The sequence below is a fragment of the Nothoprocta perdicaria genome, unplaced genomic scaffold, assembly GCF_003342845.1.
Source record: "Nothoprocta perdicaria isolate Ctin4 unplaced genomic scaffold, notPer1 scaffold_2, whole genome shotgun sequence".
NCBI lineage: Eukaryota > Metazoa > Chordata > Aves > Tinamiformes > Tinamidae > Nothoprocta > Nothoprocta perdicaria.
The window spans coordinates 7,400,598-7,416,588 of NW_020455204.1; the positions used below are offsets into that span (position 1 = coordinate 7,400,598).

Below are 15,991 nucleotides of genomic sequence, written 5' to 3' on the forward strand. Positions count from 1 at the left end.
CAGAACTAGCCTGTTTCCTTAGTCTCCCTTGCAGAGACTCTGCCAGGTCGGGTCTCAGAAGAGTGGCTGTACTTGTGGACAGGCCTTTCTTTGCCACGCGTGCAGGCTGGCACGAGAACGTTGCTGGCACCTGGGTGACATTCCTGCTTGCTGCAGTCCCACTGGGGCACATTTCAGGCAACCTGCGGGACTCGGGACAGACAAGGTCATGACTATTCCCACAGCTTCCTTGGCTGCTCTCCAGCCAGGGCTGGTGGAAGGCTGTTACCTGCAGAGGAAAATGCAAACAGCGAGTAATCGCTCTGTGCAAGACATCTGCTCCTGTGTCTCTCTCTGTCTCTCTCTGCAGCTGAGCTTTCTGCTGTTTCCCAAATCAGGGGCCTCTGGGAACCACAAATCTCCTCCAGGTACTCCCACTGTAGCATCTTGCTRTGGTACAAAGGCATCTAGCTGCCAGCAAGAACACTCGGTGTCATTTGCCTCCTCCTGTTCTCCTTGATGGTCCCCACTACTGTCAGGAAGCTGGCCTGGGGGCTACCACAGTGGTGCAATATTGCAGCTACCTTCCAGATGAGCTCTTGGAGCAGCATGGAACGTATTGATAAAAGCAGCTGCCTCCTCTGCATTTAAACCAGATTTGGCTGGGTGGTTGCTGGGCAGGCTGGATGGTGACTCTGCAGTTGTCTTCTCTCTGTAGAGATCAAATCAGCTCAGAAGGCCACAGTAAGTCTCACCTATGTGCTAGACAAAACCTAGAGAGCTCATAAAGCATCACTCTGCTCAGGGGTAAGAGGGTCCTTTGTCATCTCGACTTTCATCTAAACACAAGTCAAAAATAGATATGCTCAGAGGAAAACAAAAAAATAACAAAAAATAAGATCCAGATCACAAATGTCAGGAAGGTCGTAAAATGCAAGCCAGCCTGTCACTGATCGAAACCATCCCATGTCCTGCGAGCCTCCTCCCAGCCAGTTCAGCCTCACCCAACATGACACATTCTCCAGCCACCAATACTCAGTTGCCACCAGTGAGGGCCCAGCCAGAGACCCAGCCAAGGCCACAGTGTCCTCGAGGTCACCAAGTCGCCAGCAGCAGCAGCGTGGATCAGAGGGTCTCACTGTAGGCGACGCTGGGGCTGGTCTCCTCGCACAGTTCCAGCTGCACACTGGAAGCAAACCAGCGTTTGGCAGAGCCCAAGCTGTAGCTGAGGGTGGTCCGGTAAATGTTCTTGGCGCATTTAGGGAAAATGATGGTCGTGCTCTGGAACCTCAGCGGCTTCTGGCGAGGCTCGAAAATCAGCTGGGACTTGTAGTTCCGCCAAGTGCAATTGGGGGCGGCGATGACCGTCTCGCTATAGGTGGTGACAGTGGGGATGGGGCTGTAGAAGATATCATCCCGGTAACGCTTCTCGGAGTCATACTTCACCTCCGAGTTGCACCTGCAGAGAACACCAAGGCATCAGTAACGGGGTTTAGGCAGCAAACAGAGGGGTAGGACTCTGACCCTTTGAGATCTGCAGCTTTGATCACACCCTAGCATTGGGTCTGAGCTGGGTACCTGTCCTGGTGTATCTGAAGTTGGCAGACACCAGGACAGAAGGCTCTAAGCTGGGGCAAGGCCAGAGGCTGAGGAATGGATGTTCATCTATGGACTCTGCAGCAGGCACGTTTTTGACCGAGTTCTTGACCAACCACACATCTTTAACAGGCCCAGGCACACAACACCTACTTAAAATGCTGCGTGTCCCTGTGCAACCAAGGTCCACTGGGCAGCTACTTGTGGTAGGTCTCACCACGCTCCCTACTACTAGTGCTAGGCCTGGAGGGTGACACTGCATCAGTGGCCAGGCTGAAGAGACACTGCTGCTGGCCAGCAGGCATGGACTGTGTCAYTGAAGTCAAGGGAACCTACCTGCCAGCACGGTGGTTCTGCTCTTGCTTTCACAGTCCTTGCTGTCCACGCAAGCACTAGTGTGTCAGGAGAATAATGCTACCAAGATGTTGTCAGAGTGGCAGAATCACAGTGTTTGGGACGTCTGTTGAGTTGCTAAGGCTGTGAGAATGTCTCTTTTTCTTTACACRGTTGTGCCATTGGAGCACAAGAAAAGCCCAAGCTAGACAAAATCAATGCTGCTGGGAGAGGAAGGGGAGGGTTCTGCTTGGGGCTTACAGAAAACTCTGGCAATGGTCACATAACAGGCAAAACTAAGAGATGCTGTGTGCCACGGCTGTCAAAATCCAAATCACGGGGCCGGAGGAAGCAGCAATGTTAACAGTTGTTGTGACAGTTGTTGTGAAAGTCCCCAAATGAGGGTTCTTTGCTCCCCAAACCCTCCTCTGGCAATGAGCAGCCAAGGAATGTGCAGCTCCATGTAACCAAGATTAAAAGCTAGGTGTGTGCTTGTCGTTACCTACCCCCAGAGGGGCTGGACTGAGTGTGCACTGCGTGTAATCCGAGCTGCTGTAATGTATTTGGCACAGCCRGGGTGCAAGTCATTCGGTGCCCATAAAACACGACTCCGCTGCAATCACCACGAAACCTGCCTGCCGGCAGTTCCTCAGCAAGCGGAGATTGACTGGGATGCATTTCCCAAGAGGAGGAGCAGGTGGGAAGTGCTCGTGCCCCCAGCTGTGTGTGTCTGTGCTCTGCTCTGTGTGTGTCTGTGCTCTGTTCTGCGCGCACATTCCACTAGCAAAAGAGAGAGGAGCAGCAGACCCACATTTTCCACAGGCCATTCCCTCCACCCCTTTAGAAGGTCAGGACACCTCAAATGCTGACTTGAGGGACCACCTCCTGTGCAGGAGATAATTCTGCCTCTGTGAGCTAGTCTAATGTTGGCCTCTGCTGCAAGCGCTAATAAAACAGGTGCCAATAATAACGGTGTCGCTTCTTCTGAGGACACAAGTCAGCAGAGAACAGGTCAAAGACCAGCAGGCTGAGGCCATCAAGTCGTTAAGCTACAGGTGGCAATGGTTTTCTCTCATAGCTCTGGAATTGATCTGGCCTTTAAAGGAAAGTTGCCTTTCCTCACAAGCTTCCCCTAGGCCTTGCCTCCTCCCTTCCATCTCTGYTCCAGTCTGGACTTTTTATTTCAGGTATTATCCTCCCATCCATCAATCCYTTTCTATCAAAAAAACTGATTCCTACTTGTAAACATTTTATTTTGTTGTGCCCCTTCCCCTCTCCCTATTATTTTTTTTTGAAAATGGAAAAGTACCAGGAAAAAGGAGAGAAATTCCCCATGCCCCCTCTGTTCCCTCCCCACCAGTCTCATCTGTACCTAATTTCCTGCATGGGCTCAGGGCTGACCTCAATGCTTTCTCCAAAAAACACAGGGTACATTCGAGGCCTCATCTCTGGCATGGTTGGGTTCAGGAGCAGGTAAGGCATCTGTGGGGAAGAAGAGCACAGGGAATGTTAGGACATAACAGGAGGCTAATGTGGCTCACATGGTGCTGTTGGCATGGATTGCATAGGGTTGAAAAGGTCTCTAGGTGGCTGAAAAGCCCTTGGTGTTTTTCTGCTTTGCACAATGCAGCTTCTGCATCTGCACATACCAGAATCACAGCTGATTTTTCAACAGTTGCCCGGTTCTTAGGCTATCTCAGGGCTGATGAGATGCACTGAAAGTAGCTGAGGGTACAAAGAAATTGGCTTGTGCTGCCTCTGTGATTCACGTCTGCCTTCCCCAGCAGCTTCTGGCTGGGACGAGGGAGTGATGCTGGAGCTGTGGCCCTGCTCTTACTGCTGGGGCTTGGTATGAGGTGCCTGGGAGGTGCCCTGCATGTCTCAGTGATGTTCCCCTGGTCCTGCCCTCAGCTGCTGTTAACGGGCAGGACTGTCCTGACCCACTCAATAACACGAGCTCACATAGCTGAGGTCTGTTTTGCTCTCATGGCCTGGGCTTTCTGCCTCAGGGCTAGACAAAAAATGTCATTGCYCCATCTGAATTCTCCAAGTCTTTAAATTCTGTGTCCCAAAGGCCCAGAGCTGCTTAGTCTTTCCATACTGAAATGCCCCAGTATTTTACTACTATGYTGAACTGAGTGACAATGAGTAAAACGGACGGGCCCTCTTTTTCATCAAGTRTTTCTGTTCCTTTGCCCCATGCATGAGTCTGGGGAAAAAGGAGAGAGAAAAAAATGTTGAGATATGTTCACYCTCATTCCCCAACTCCAGCCAAAAGGCAAAATTCATTCCTGGGTTTCTTTCAACATTCCTGACAGGGAAGGGCAGGGAGCAGCATTTCTGGTCATAAATAAAGCTCTTTGCTTCTGAAATATGAGTTGTTTAGATTAGTCAGGCCAGACAGTTCACAAGGGTGCAGAACTCTAGTTTTTAATAGGCTACATATGGCCCGAGCTCCTTCTGAAGACATCTCATGTGTGAGGAGACAGTGCTTGGGTGCAGTGCATGCACAGGGGCCATGGCCAAGCTGGGGCTTGGGGAGGTTCAGCTGCAAAGTGATGCAGGTTGCCTTAACTAGGGAAGGAGGAAAGGCTGGTGGTGTGTCCCCTCCTGCAGGGAATGTTTTTCCTATGTAAAAGAATAGGGAGTCCATCATCTGAGACCTCCACTCCTCCAATCTAGCTGGCAAGAGCCACTGGGTTCACTAGTTCCCAGGGAAGATGAGGAGAAACATCCAGAAAGACAGACAAGACACAGGTCCCCTGTCTGGGCACGGTGATGACATGCTCCATTTCCATAGGAAACTAGGCTGAAAATAGTGCTGAATTTTTTGAAATGCTGCTTAGACAAGGCCGACTGTAGAAGACACATCCAGGTTATCCAGTAGCAGCTTAATGCAGCCTGGAGACGGGTTTTCTCTTGTTTTTGTTTTATTTTAATACTCCTATCGACGTATTTGACATCCTCAAAACTCCAGCTGAGAATCTGCCCTCTCTTTACACTGTGCCCACTTAAGGAAAGGTCTTGTCCAAAAGGCTCTAAGTTTTGCTCTTGTTTGCAGACTAGGCAAGAAAACTCTCTCCGCGTTCTTCTCTTTGCAAAGRTCAGGCCCGCTCAGCAAAGGTGTTTCCAGCCTTCCCAGAGGAAATATTGCATTCGCACAGGGCAGAAAGGTGGACTTCAGTCGTAACATGAAGAGCAGACCTAATGGTATGAATAGCCTTATGGCTCTTACTGGAAAATATCTAAAAGTCCAATTTTTACAGACTAAACAGTGGAAAAGAATGCCTAAAGCAATAGCCCAGCTCTAGTAATGCATAGAAAAATAGAGGGGCAGCTTTCGCAAGAGCAACGCACCGGTGGGCAGTGGTTGTGACTTCCTATTGCAAGGACTTTTGCAACTGCCATTTCAGCCGCATGCTGGAATCGGGATCCGATGGAAACTGCACTTGGTCTCCCCAGGCTGCCTCGGGAATTACTTGGATTACACCCCAGCCAACCTAACCAGCTTCAAACTCTCAGTACAAGGTAGTGCTGGTCAAGTCAGTAATGCATTTTATAGGTAGACCGGGCAAAGTGGCATCAGCTGCAGACCTGCAGGCTTGGCTTGAACAATTTAGAAAGCTGGGGCAACAGCAGAGATTGGCAAGCCAAAGCCAGCAACTTCCACACGTGTTTGAGACTATTGCAAGAGACTATTATCTACAATGGGTACTATCATGAGCTGCTGCAAGGTGGGAAACCTCGGAATCACCTGGAATTCTGCACATGGAAGAGGTATGTAGCCTACCAAGCACACTCTAAAAGTACAGCTCTTCTCTAATACACTGTGAACTGCTCTCCAAATAAAATTAAATTCCTTGCAGAGGGAAAGGGTCACTCAACAGCGGGCCTGGGTTTGGCAGAGCAGCACTGGACAGGAACTTCGGATGAGGTTTGTTTTGCTCCCAGTTTCGACATGCCTGCTCCCGAATCTCATCTGCAGTTGGGAAGCAAKGAACAGGAGATATGAGCTCTATAAAATTTTCTTTTGGGGGACTGAATGGGTTGGCACTTGCCAGAAAAATGGCTTTTTGGCAAAAGTTTGACAGCAGTCCCTTCCAATCTGTTTGAAGACAAAAAGAGCAAAAAAGTTCTGCCTCTAATGCATAAAAAGTGACTTCTTTTTTTCTTGACAGAGATGGCAGAAAAAAGAAAAACACTTGAGTGCTCAACTTGCTACGGAGAAGGATGAACCTTGGCTCCTCTCCAGTGACCATGGGTGATCTCTGGACACTCACACACAAGGTCAGTTCCTCTGCTGCCCTGCGGCRCAGATGAGCTGGGAGCAGAGTTTGGGGGACACTACTGCAGGTCACCCATGGTGAGGAGGAGAAATCCAAGTGTCCTTATAGCAGCCTGCACACAAGTGACCCCAGCTGGGGTCTACCTATGCAAAGAACAACCCCTAAGGTGCTGAAAGGCTATAGTTGGGGTCTAACTCATCTCTTCACTGCAGACTAGAGTGTGTTGCCACTTACCAGATGCTCAACACACAACTGGGTAACTTCCAGACTCTGCAGCTCTGTAAAAACCAAGGGAATAGCAAGGAACTCTTACTGGAAATTAAAGGCAGTCCTAAAAGTGCACATTACGCCCTCAAAACTAAGGCARGGGGAGCTGAATTAGGCAGGAAACTTACTGGGATTTTTTTATTTCCTTTCTGGTACATAAATTGTCTCAATCAGCAGAGGGTTAAAGTATTATTTAAAAAAAGTTGAAGCAATTTCTTGTTTGGCTGCATTTTTCCCTCTGTCTTAACTCCGATGCCTTTCAGGCATGTAAAGGCCTGGGCAGCTAAGCTCTGCTTTTCTTCACGTAGTATATAGATAAACACCCATAAAATAGGTCACTGAACAGGTATTCAACCTACTGCCRCCAGCAGCACGTCCTTTATGCTGACATTAGAACTATGGGGGTCTCCTTGCTCTCAGGTGGACTTGTGCCCTTCAGTTCTGTGACACCCCTTCATTTGGGCCAGGAGTCACATTTTGGTGGTTGGTTCTCAGAGGATTTTGAGACCTCAGAGCTCTCAATTACATCAAAAATCATGCAATGGGAAGAATAACACCTTTTTTATCCCTAATAATTATTCAGACTTGGACTGTGGGCTTTRCACTGTTAGGATGCTTTTTGTTGAGGGCATTTTAAAAGAAAGGAGATTTACCAATTGGTAAATAAAGGTATGGCAAAAAAAGTCATGAAACTGGCCTGCAGTACCTTGTGTTTCCATATATCCAAATTCTAGGCAGCAAAGCCTCAAAAAAGAAAGGGGGTTGAGGTGGCTCGAAAAGAAAAACAAATTGTCTTTCCAAACCCAAAATTCTTCCCCAAAGGGCAAGAAGGGCCAGAACTGACCAACAACTTTTGCCACAAAAAATCACATTGAGGGTGCTAAGAGGCTGTGGCTTTAGATCCCAAGGGACTGCAAGGGGAAATGGTTTGCCCAAGTCTCAGGGCTACAAAGAGGATACAGCTCTCCTAATATCCAGCTTCTAACTTAGCTAGCGCATAAACAAATCTCTCACCACATTTCCCTGCTATGGAAACATGTCAGACCTATGAAAATGTCACTTTAATCAGCTGTTATTTACAGCTATAATGAAAGATCTGGCTGAGTTACTTGATATACATCTACATTTTCCACTCTAGTTGATAAGAAATATTTGTTTAACAGACCATTTGTTTTTCCAATATCTTCACATATTACACTTTACAAGTAATTTATATGAGCGCCGTATGAAATTTAATTTGGAAGTGATAACAGTAAATGGCGATCTCAAGTAGAAAGCAGGGCTTTCTCGTTTCAAAGAGCTATATCCCTYCTGCCTAGAGGTCTATGTAGGTATGCAGCAGAGTCGAAGCAGCTGGAAGAAACCACCCTACAAAATGTGACACTTTTGGAGTAGATATGTGGTTCCTGTTAGTGTTTCCCTGTTTGCCTTTATCAGGAATGCTCCCTGAACCAGGATTATCTGCCAGTCCATCCCCAACACTACGTAAAGGTGAGCACACCAGTTAGCATGTGCACTTACACCACCATGTCTCTACCGATTCCACTGGTAATACAGGCAGTGAAGATCCATCCACTTGCATTGCATTTTCTCAGGATTTGGGGATCCTTTGCGACAAAACACACCCTGCCCACAGTGAAAGTTTTAACCTCCAGATGCAGCACTGAAATGCCGAGGGAGCTGCTCACAAGCAGCTGCTGCTGCTGGGATTCTGCAGCTCCTTCTCGGGCACACCAGCTCCTGRAAACACTTCTGTCAGGCAGCAAGCAGCACTGTGGCTTCCCCTTTGCCAAGGGCCTTGCTCTGTGTGGATTTRAACCCCCTTCCTCTGAATGCCAAGACCAAGCCGTTAATCACAGCCCAGGGATAGCTCCACTGGAACTGGCCTGAAGCGGGATCAAGTTGACCTGCTGAGGAACCAGAGCCTGGTGCCCAGATGGGATGTGTGTCACAGTCTGCAGGGGAGGTGAAGCCTTCAGCCAGTCCTCATTCCTTCTCTCCACATGTGGCCTTTTCCACAGTCGCTGGAATGCAGGTGGGCTGGGAGTCAGGGTTCCTGCACCGTGCAAGGGCAACAAGCTGGGTGAGGCTGGGGGTGCTGAGCCTTTTTCCCCATCTTTGCTTCTGTTGTAGGTGTTGGCAGGTCTGGAAGTGATGGAGACCTGTGGCAGCATGTCAGGAATGAGATGTTTTTAATGTCACCCATCAAAATGGTGCACACATTGACCTGGATCCTGTGGTTGAAGCCATGCCAGCAAAGGTTGTTCCGAGGAGCGAGGTACCCTGTTCTCTCATATTTTGCACTTGAGATGAAGCKGACATCTCCCACCACACAAGTCCAATTCTGACACGACACTGTGGTCAACACAGCAGCTGAAGGTAAGCAGCAATACCCTACATGGGAGCATTCATGTCATGAAGGAGGCTCTGGGAAATAGTCTTGCAGAAGTCAGTGCTCAGTGTGGCTGGGTGAATGCACAAATATTTGGTATTTCAATGAAAAAGAAACTTGGGGCAATGGTGTTGGGTCTGCTGCTTCAAGAAAGGCATGATACATAGTTCAGTAACTGCACACAATTCTCATCTCCCTCAATATGAATTAGGAGTGATGCTAAATGCARCAGTAATGAGCTCAAAATTGGGTCCTGCTAGCTTATTAACCATACCCCAAGACAGAAACAGTGGAAGGGGAAAACAAGAAAACCTCTCACCAGATTTAACTCCCTTCATTCCCTACTTCTCCAGCAACTGCTTCTTTGTGAGTGCTAACAGTGAGATGCWCTTTGTGCACATGTTCCTTTTGGCCCAGAATCATGCACAAAGCCTAGAGAATTCAGCAAACCAAGTCTTGAGTTCTTAAGAATCAGTTCAGTTGTGTTTCAAAGTTAAAAGGCAAAAGTGACCTTCTATTTCCCTTAGGATATTTGCATTTAAGCACAAAAGAACTGACAAATCCCCTACACAGGCTTTATTTGAAGAAAATAAAAGCCAATTTCTCCTGAACTGCAAGTAAAATGCAAAAAGAAAAAAAAAAAAAGTCTCTAAATGGTGTTGAACTTGTGGTATTTATGACTCTGGCCCTAAACTGCCTTTCATATTTTCTTGGATCCCAAAGCTGTAGCCAAATTGGCTGGTTAAATGTGAATAAATGGTGCATTGTCTTTGAAACAAAGCTGTGCTTATTAAAGAGAAAAGAGTTTACTTTTTCAGAGTCACAGTTAATCACACGAAGCAGGGGGAGCATGGATTTTACACACAAGAAAGTCTTCAATAAGGGCATGCAATCTCATTTCAGCCTGTATGAGAAGGGCTATCCCAGATCAGAAAGATTCTTCAACATATTTGTAAAGTTAGAGCAAACTAGCTGACTGCAAAAGAACACAACTGGGTTCAGACTGGCGTTTTTGAGGTCTGCAGCAAGGAATAGCATGAAAAGCTTCCCACATATTTGGAATGTTGTTTTCCTCACCTGACAGCAATTTATTGGAACCCTACACACCAGATTTTTGGCCATTAGTGACTGAGCTTGTATGTTTTATAGTACTACAGAAGAATGCAGACTGCATTCCTGGCTCTGTCATGTTTCTAAGCAAAACAAATGCGAATATAATAGGCAACTAAGTTTAAAAAAAAAAAAAGGCAAGTCTTGGTTTGCAAATAGCTGCAATTACTGATCTGCCAGTTCTGCATGCTCTGAGGAAGGGCAGAGCAGTAGAGTTAACCAGCAGTGCAATCACAGATTGTGTAATTGCTCATAGATCCGTTAAACAGCAGGATTAAAACTAATTAGACATTGAAATTCAGGAGGGCAAAGCAAGCAGAGTTCCCATATTTTTCCTGCTTCTTTAGTAATAACAGCTGTGAGCACAATATTTGCATAGTGGAAATGAAGTGAAACACTCTATAGTGAATTAGAATGAATATTCCTATTTATTTCATTATTTTGCAGTATACCAAGCAGTCAGTTACAGCACCCGGTTCCCCACCAGTCCAAATAACGCAATCAAATTGGCAGCATCTACAAAGCGAGCTCCTCTGAAATGTGTAAAAAGGTTCATTTGTGATCAAAATAAGTAACTGGAAGAAGTCATTCTGCTCGCCAACTTTTTGCTCTAGCAGTCGAGCACTACAACTCTCGGTCATGGTAGCCCACAGTTGGCATGGGCTTTAGCTGTGTTACTTCATCTTCAATAGCTAAGAGCTCTTGGAGGAGGAAAGGTGCTGGCAGGCTCCCAAGGGAACAGAGGCTGTCACACCCCTACTACAGGGCATTTTCTGGTCCAGCAAGACTTCATTCACCTTCCTGTGGTATTTTATTTTACAGATAAGCAGCAAATGCCTGAACCTGCCAAACCAGACGCATGTGGGCACACAAGTGGTCCTGTCAAAATGGCACATGCACCAAGGCATCCATAGGTGGGACCCTCTACCTGGAACCTCAAGGATAGCAGGTTTGAGATTTCATTTTTACACTCAACCCTGCACACCCTAAGCACCTTAGTCTGGTGAGGAGGACTCATTCTGTGTGTGAAGGTTTTGGTGTATTGGGAAATGAAAGGCAGTTTTCAATAACATGCTAAAATACCCTTAATATTTGAGGAAGTAAATGAAAGTGTGAGAAGTCATTGCAAAATGCCCCTACCAGGAAAAAGAAATTCTTGGAGTTGTCAATCCATAGGTAGCTAAATCTTTCCCATGGAAAGATGTGTGCTGCAGATGGTTTTTATTCTATAGAAACCAATTAATTGTGGAATACACCAAGATAAGTGTCTTTTATTCGCCTTAGAAAAAAAACATTTGAAAGAGTCTTGTAGAAGAGTCTCATCTTTTGGAATCCTCTCCCACCATGGCTTACAYTGTGCAGTTTGTGTTTAAAAGTAGCTTTTTTATAGCTCAAGGATAGAAATAAACAAAATGGAGCAGAAAAATAGCTGAAATCAATCTACCCAAATCCTGCTCTGCGGTCAACTGCTCTGCTGACAGGCTCAGCCAAACCTCCAGTACCAGCCCTCAGGGATTGCAGACCAGTGTCTGGTCCCTGGCCCCTGCCACCAAACCCCTTCCGGCCACACAACCACCTCCGTGGGGGACGGACAGGGATGCCCTGCCTGGGACAGCCGGGTGTTTCTCATCCCGAGCCGCAAGGCTCCGTGCACCGACACGGCCTCATCCCCATGGCCAAGCCGTGGGACGGAGGAGCGGAGCGGCTGCGGCTCAACGCTGCAGCCGGGCAGACGCGGCTGCGAGCTGTGTGTGTTGGCCAAGGCAGTGCCCCGAGCGGCCGAGACATCCTCCATCTCTCCAGGGTGGCACCGGAGCGTGTCCCAGAGCTGCCCGGGCTCCCGCACCATCACTAGGGTTCCCCCAAGCAACCGGCCAACACGTCTGTGAGTGTCACTGGGGCACTGCGGCCCCAGGGGACTCCCAGGAGGGCCGCGGCCCCGGGGCACGGAGCGCCCCCCAGCTCTGCCTCTTACCGCTTTGCCGTCCTTGGCCTCCCGCCGCTGCCCCGGGGGCTCCGCGCTGCCACCGCCGCCGGGGGAGGGCGAGTAGAAAGGGGGGCTGGGGCTGGGGGGCAGCCCCGAGTCCGGGCTGTCCAACAAGCCTTCCCGGCTCTTCTCCTTGAGGCTCTCGTCCATCCCTTGCAGCTGGAGGTGACCGACCATGTCTGGGGGGCAGCGAGGGCGCCGCAGCGGGAGAAAATCCTCCGGCGCCTCCCGCCGCGCCGGCGGGGAAGGGGGAGAGGCGCCGCGGGGCAGCCCCGCCGGCCGCTTCCCGCCGCCCGGCCGAGGCGGCAGCGCCAGCACGAGCCGGGCCGCTTCCCCGGCCGGGCCCGCGCCGCCAACGGAGGCGGGCAGGGAGGGAGGGAGAGAAGAAGGGCCCGGGGGCCGCGGCGGGGCCGAGCGGGCCGCGCTGCTCCACACGCCGCCGCCGTCCAGCCGCCCGCCTTCCTTCCTTCGCTATTTATGCCGCGAGGGTGGGAGGGGAGCCGGGCAGCGCCCTCCCCTTCCCCCGGCCCCCCAGCTCTGCCCCGGCCCAGGCTCGCTCTTGGCGGGCGCCTTCGCGCCGAGACCTGAGGCAACCTCCGCGCGCGGCGCGGCGCCCTCGGCAGCGCGGCCCTCGGCTCCTCTGGGTGCCCCTCAGTTTTGTCTGATATTTCTCCTTTCCTCTCTTCTGGTATTTTTTTTTCTCTTAGGTCTGTCTTATTCTTGCTCTGTGCTCCTCCCTCCCCACAAAGAGTTTTTCCCTCAGTGCGAAGGGGCTGTGGTGGCACCGGAGCTCATGGAGATTCTCGTGTTGGCCACGTGGGCCTGGATGGCATCGGGAGCTGACCAGTGTCCTCCAGGCCGCCCTCCTGCTTTCTCTGTCCCCCTCCAGGCCCTCCTTGTGATGTCCCTGGCTCCATGACACCAGGGTGATGGCCAATGTACTTCAGGGCCGTGGAACAAAACGGGAGGCCTCCGCACACCTCAGAGGAGCAGGGAGAGGTGAGGAGGGAGCCCACGTAAACGGGGCTTTGCAGAATGTAAGACAGGCTAGGCTTGCCAAAGCCAACGCAGGTTTGTGCCACGCAGAGCCTGGCTCTGTCCCCATGTTCTGGCTGTGTTTTTCCATCACGCTTTGCCTTTCTGTGGACTSCAGGCCATGAGAAAGGGGCAGAGCTTTAGTCACCACAGGTGGGTCTCCGTGGGAAGCTCTGCCAAAGCTGACCCAGCAGCTTCCTCTGGGTCCAGGCTGGTGGCCCAATATCAGGCAGAACGCGACCGTGGCTACTTGCGCTGGTATCAGCTCTGACAAGCACAAGCCAATGTCCCCTCCGGGGTCAGATTAAAAYGTGAGGGTCTGTCGTGCCATGGCGTGTTGAAGGCTTTCACACCAAGTGAGGGTGGCACAAAGCATTTGGAGGTGGCCTTGGATCCTGACCCCGTTCTCTCGAGGGAAGCAGGCTCTGTGTGGTGCTATGTGGACTTGCCAGCCCCGTTCATGGAGGCTTTTTCTTTCCTCACTCGGGTCAGAAAGAAAGGGCTGGGGGATGCCCAGCTCCACCTTTGACTGCAGCGAGGGGCCCGTCTTGGAGAAACTGAAGCAATTTGTCCGCACCGCTCTGTGCAGAAGAATGGCGCTGATTTATAAATGTCAAAGAGCCACCGAGCAGCCCACACAAGAACCTCGGCGAATTCCTACCGCTGACCCGCTCCTCGGCTCCCGCCGCCACACAGGCTGGGTAGAGCCCAGGCCTGCAAGTCTCGCACGGCTGCARCTAAGCGGCAAATGTCAGAGGGGACCGAAGGTCAAATTTACCATAAATTAGGCCCTGGCTGGGTACCTGTCACGTAATGGGATTCCCAGGCCAGCTAATGCTGTGAACTGCAGTCGTTCAACCCAGCAATTCCCCTGTTCCTTTCCTGAAGTGGTGAGACGGTAGCTGCAAGAGGAGGAGGTGTCTTCAAAAGTGCTTTTCTGCAAGAAAAAGAGTAGCAGGAAAAGGGACTTGGACTCTTGACAGGGGTGAGCATGGTATCCTTTCCTCCTATGGAGATATGCTTTAGGTTGAGTTAGGGGAAATGTATTTTTTCCAAATCTTGTTTTGAGAAACTATGGTTCCATTTTTCTGAAGCTAAGAACTTTTTTTCTTAAGTAAATTTCAGCCCGATATGGATGTTCAGCAYGGAGATATGTGTTCATGGCTTTGGGTTTGCTGAGCTCTAAATAGTGGAAAAGTTGGGAATTGATGAGCATCCCCAAGGATTTGTAAGGATATTGATTTCACTTGTGGCTGGCCAAAACACCCAGGGATGTGCAGGGCCATGTGTGTGCACATACTGGGGTGGAGATGTGTTATTATTTGACTGTTTAAAGTTAGCCCTGAGTAATTTGCCTAAGATAGATCTGTTCTGTATAAAGCTCAGGGTGGGCAGGGAGTAAGAAAAGCCTCCGGTCCTGGAGGCTGCAATAGGAATGACTCGTTCCTGAGGCAGAACAGGAGTCACAGGGTCCAACTCTTGGCCAGTGAATATTTGACTGAACAGAAAGTCAGTGGAGAATGTACAGTGCAGACAGAGAGRTATATGTTGGGTAGGTTGAATTAGCAGTGTTGAAATAGGACATAAATACAGTACAATGCCTCACTAAATAAGAAAAATAATAGCAAGTTGGTGGGGGGCTCAGATGAGGCAATGTTGCTCTGCTGAAATCATCCTTGGGTTAGCAATTCCTAATTTATTGGGGGTTGGTGTGTTCTTGTGTTTTGGCTGGACATGGGGAAACTTGGTCATTGTGTGTATGGTGGAACAAGGAGGAAAGAAAAGTCTGGTGGGAAARAAACCTGACGCAGCAGAGTGCAGACAAACAGGTGAAAATACAGCGGTCCAAGGGCAGCAGTGGCTGCAGGCATGGGCTGTGGTACAGGKGCATCCACTGCCAGCACTGATCCTGAAGGAGTAATTTTGCTTAGTGCAAAACAACAGCAATTAAGGGAGCAAGCAGCGGAAAGCTAGAGAAATTTCCTGCAGGACTCCATCTGCTGAGAGTTGCTCTCCATCAGAGCTGCATTCCTGATGTTGCTCATTAAAGKGGTCTTTATGAAATCCTCAGTCTTCTCACAGACTCTCCAACTTTCCTTCACTTGCCTATTTTGTTAAYGATTCCAGGTCCAGTCCTGACATGTTGGAAGAACTTGTGCTTGGCTGGGAGCTGCAGGAGTGTGGTGTTGCCCAGGACCAGAGAACTGCTGTGTGCCAGACAGGTGRTGCTCAGGTAACAAGCAGAGGGTCTACTGAGGACTGTGTGGTTGTGACAGACCCCTCAGTGGACTGCTGGGGATTTGTCCCTGTGCTTGGGTGCTCCCCCTTGCCACTGGGGCTAAGCACCAAAAGACTCCTGTCCCATGTGGTGCTCAAAAGTGGTGTTCTTGGATTCCCCTGACAACCTGTCCACCGTGGCCTTTCTACCTCCTTTCCCTCTGGGTTCTGACCACGTCTGTATCTTCTGCACAGCTTTAATACAGTATCCATCAGCCCTTTTTGGCCTTGAATGTTATACTAGCAAGCCCTTATGACCATGAATCCCCAAGGTTCAGCCTTCTAGATGCTTTGGTGGATCCCCTACCTTCTGTCTCCCTAGCTATTCTCTTTGCTAGACTTGAATGCTCTTGGAATCTGCTGCCTCACAGACATGGCAGGATGTCAGCATCACATGCTAAATTTCCTTCCACTGCTGCCAGGCCTGAAAGTCAAATAGAGTGAGGGAAGAAAGAGACAGGATACAAACACCTACATCAGGACTTTTTCTGAAGCAAGCTGGGTGGCAAAATGAGAAGAATGTTAGGAATGTCCATTCTGGTTCACCATCGAACTCGATCCTTTGGGAACACCCACAACATAACTAGGCCCAGTAAGACAAGCTTGGGCTGCAGTTGGATGGTAGCTACGTTCTTTGGTTCCCTTTGAAGAGGTGCAGTCTTTCCTCTCAACAGTGTGCTCCTGACAGTGCAATTGAAAGCATCAGGGTCTCTCAAACTGAGAGAAATG

The 15,991-nt window shown here is 49.6% G+C and overlaps 1 protein-coding gene across 1 annotated transcript; it reads right to left on the reverse strand.

Moving 5' to 3' along the window:
- Nucleotides 1-850: 850 nt before the first annotated feature.
- LOC112946007 (refilin-A-like) lies at nt 851-12,193 on the reverse strand (the record flags this gene model as incomplete). Its single annotated transcript, XM_026037759.1, has 3 exons — nt 851-1,438; nt 3,281-3,390; nt 11,939-12,193. Coding segments are annotated over 3 exons (699 nt in total), but the record flags the coding sequence as incomplete, so codon positions are not given.
- Nucleotides 12,194-15,991: the final 3,798 nt, after the last annotated feature.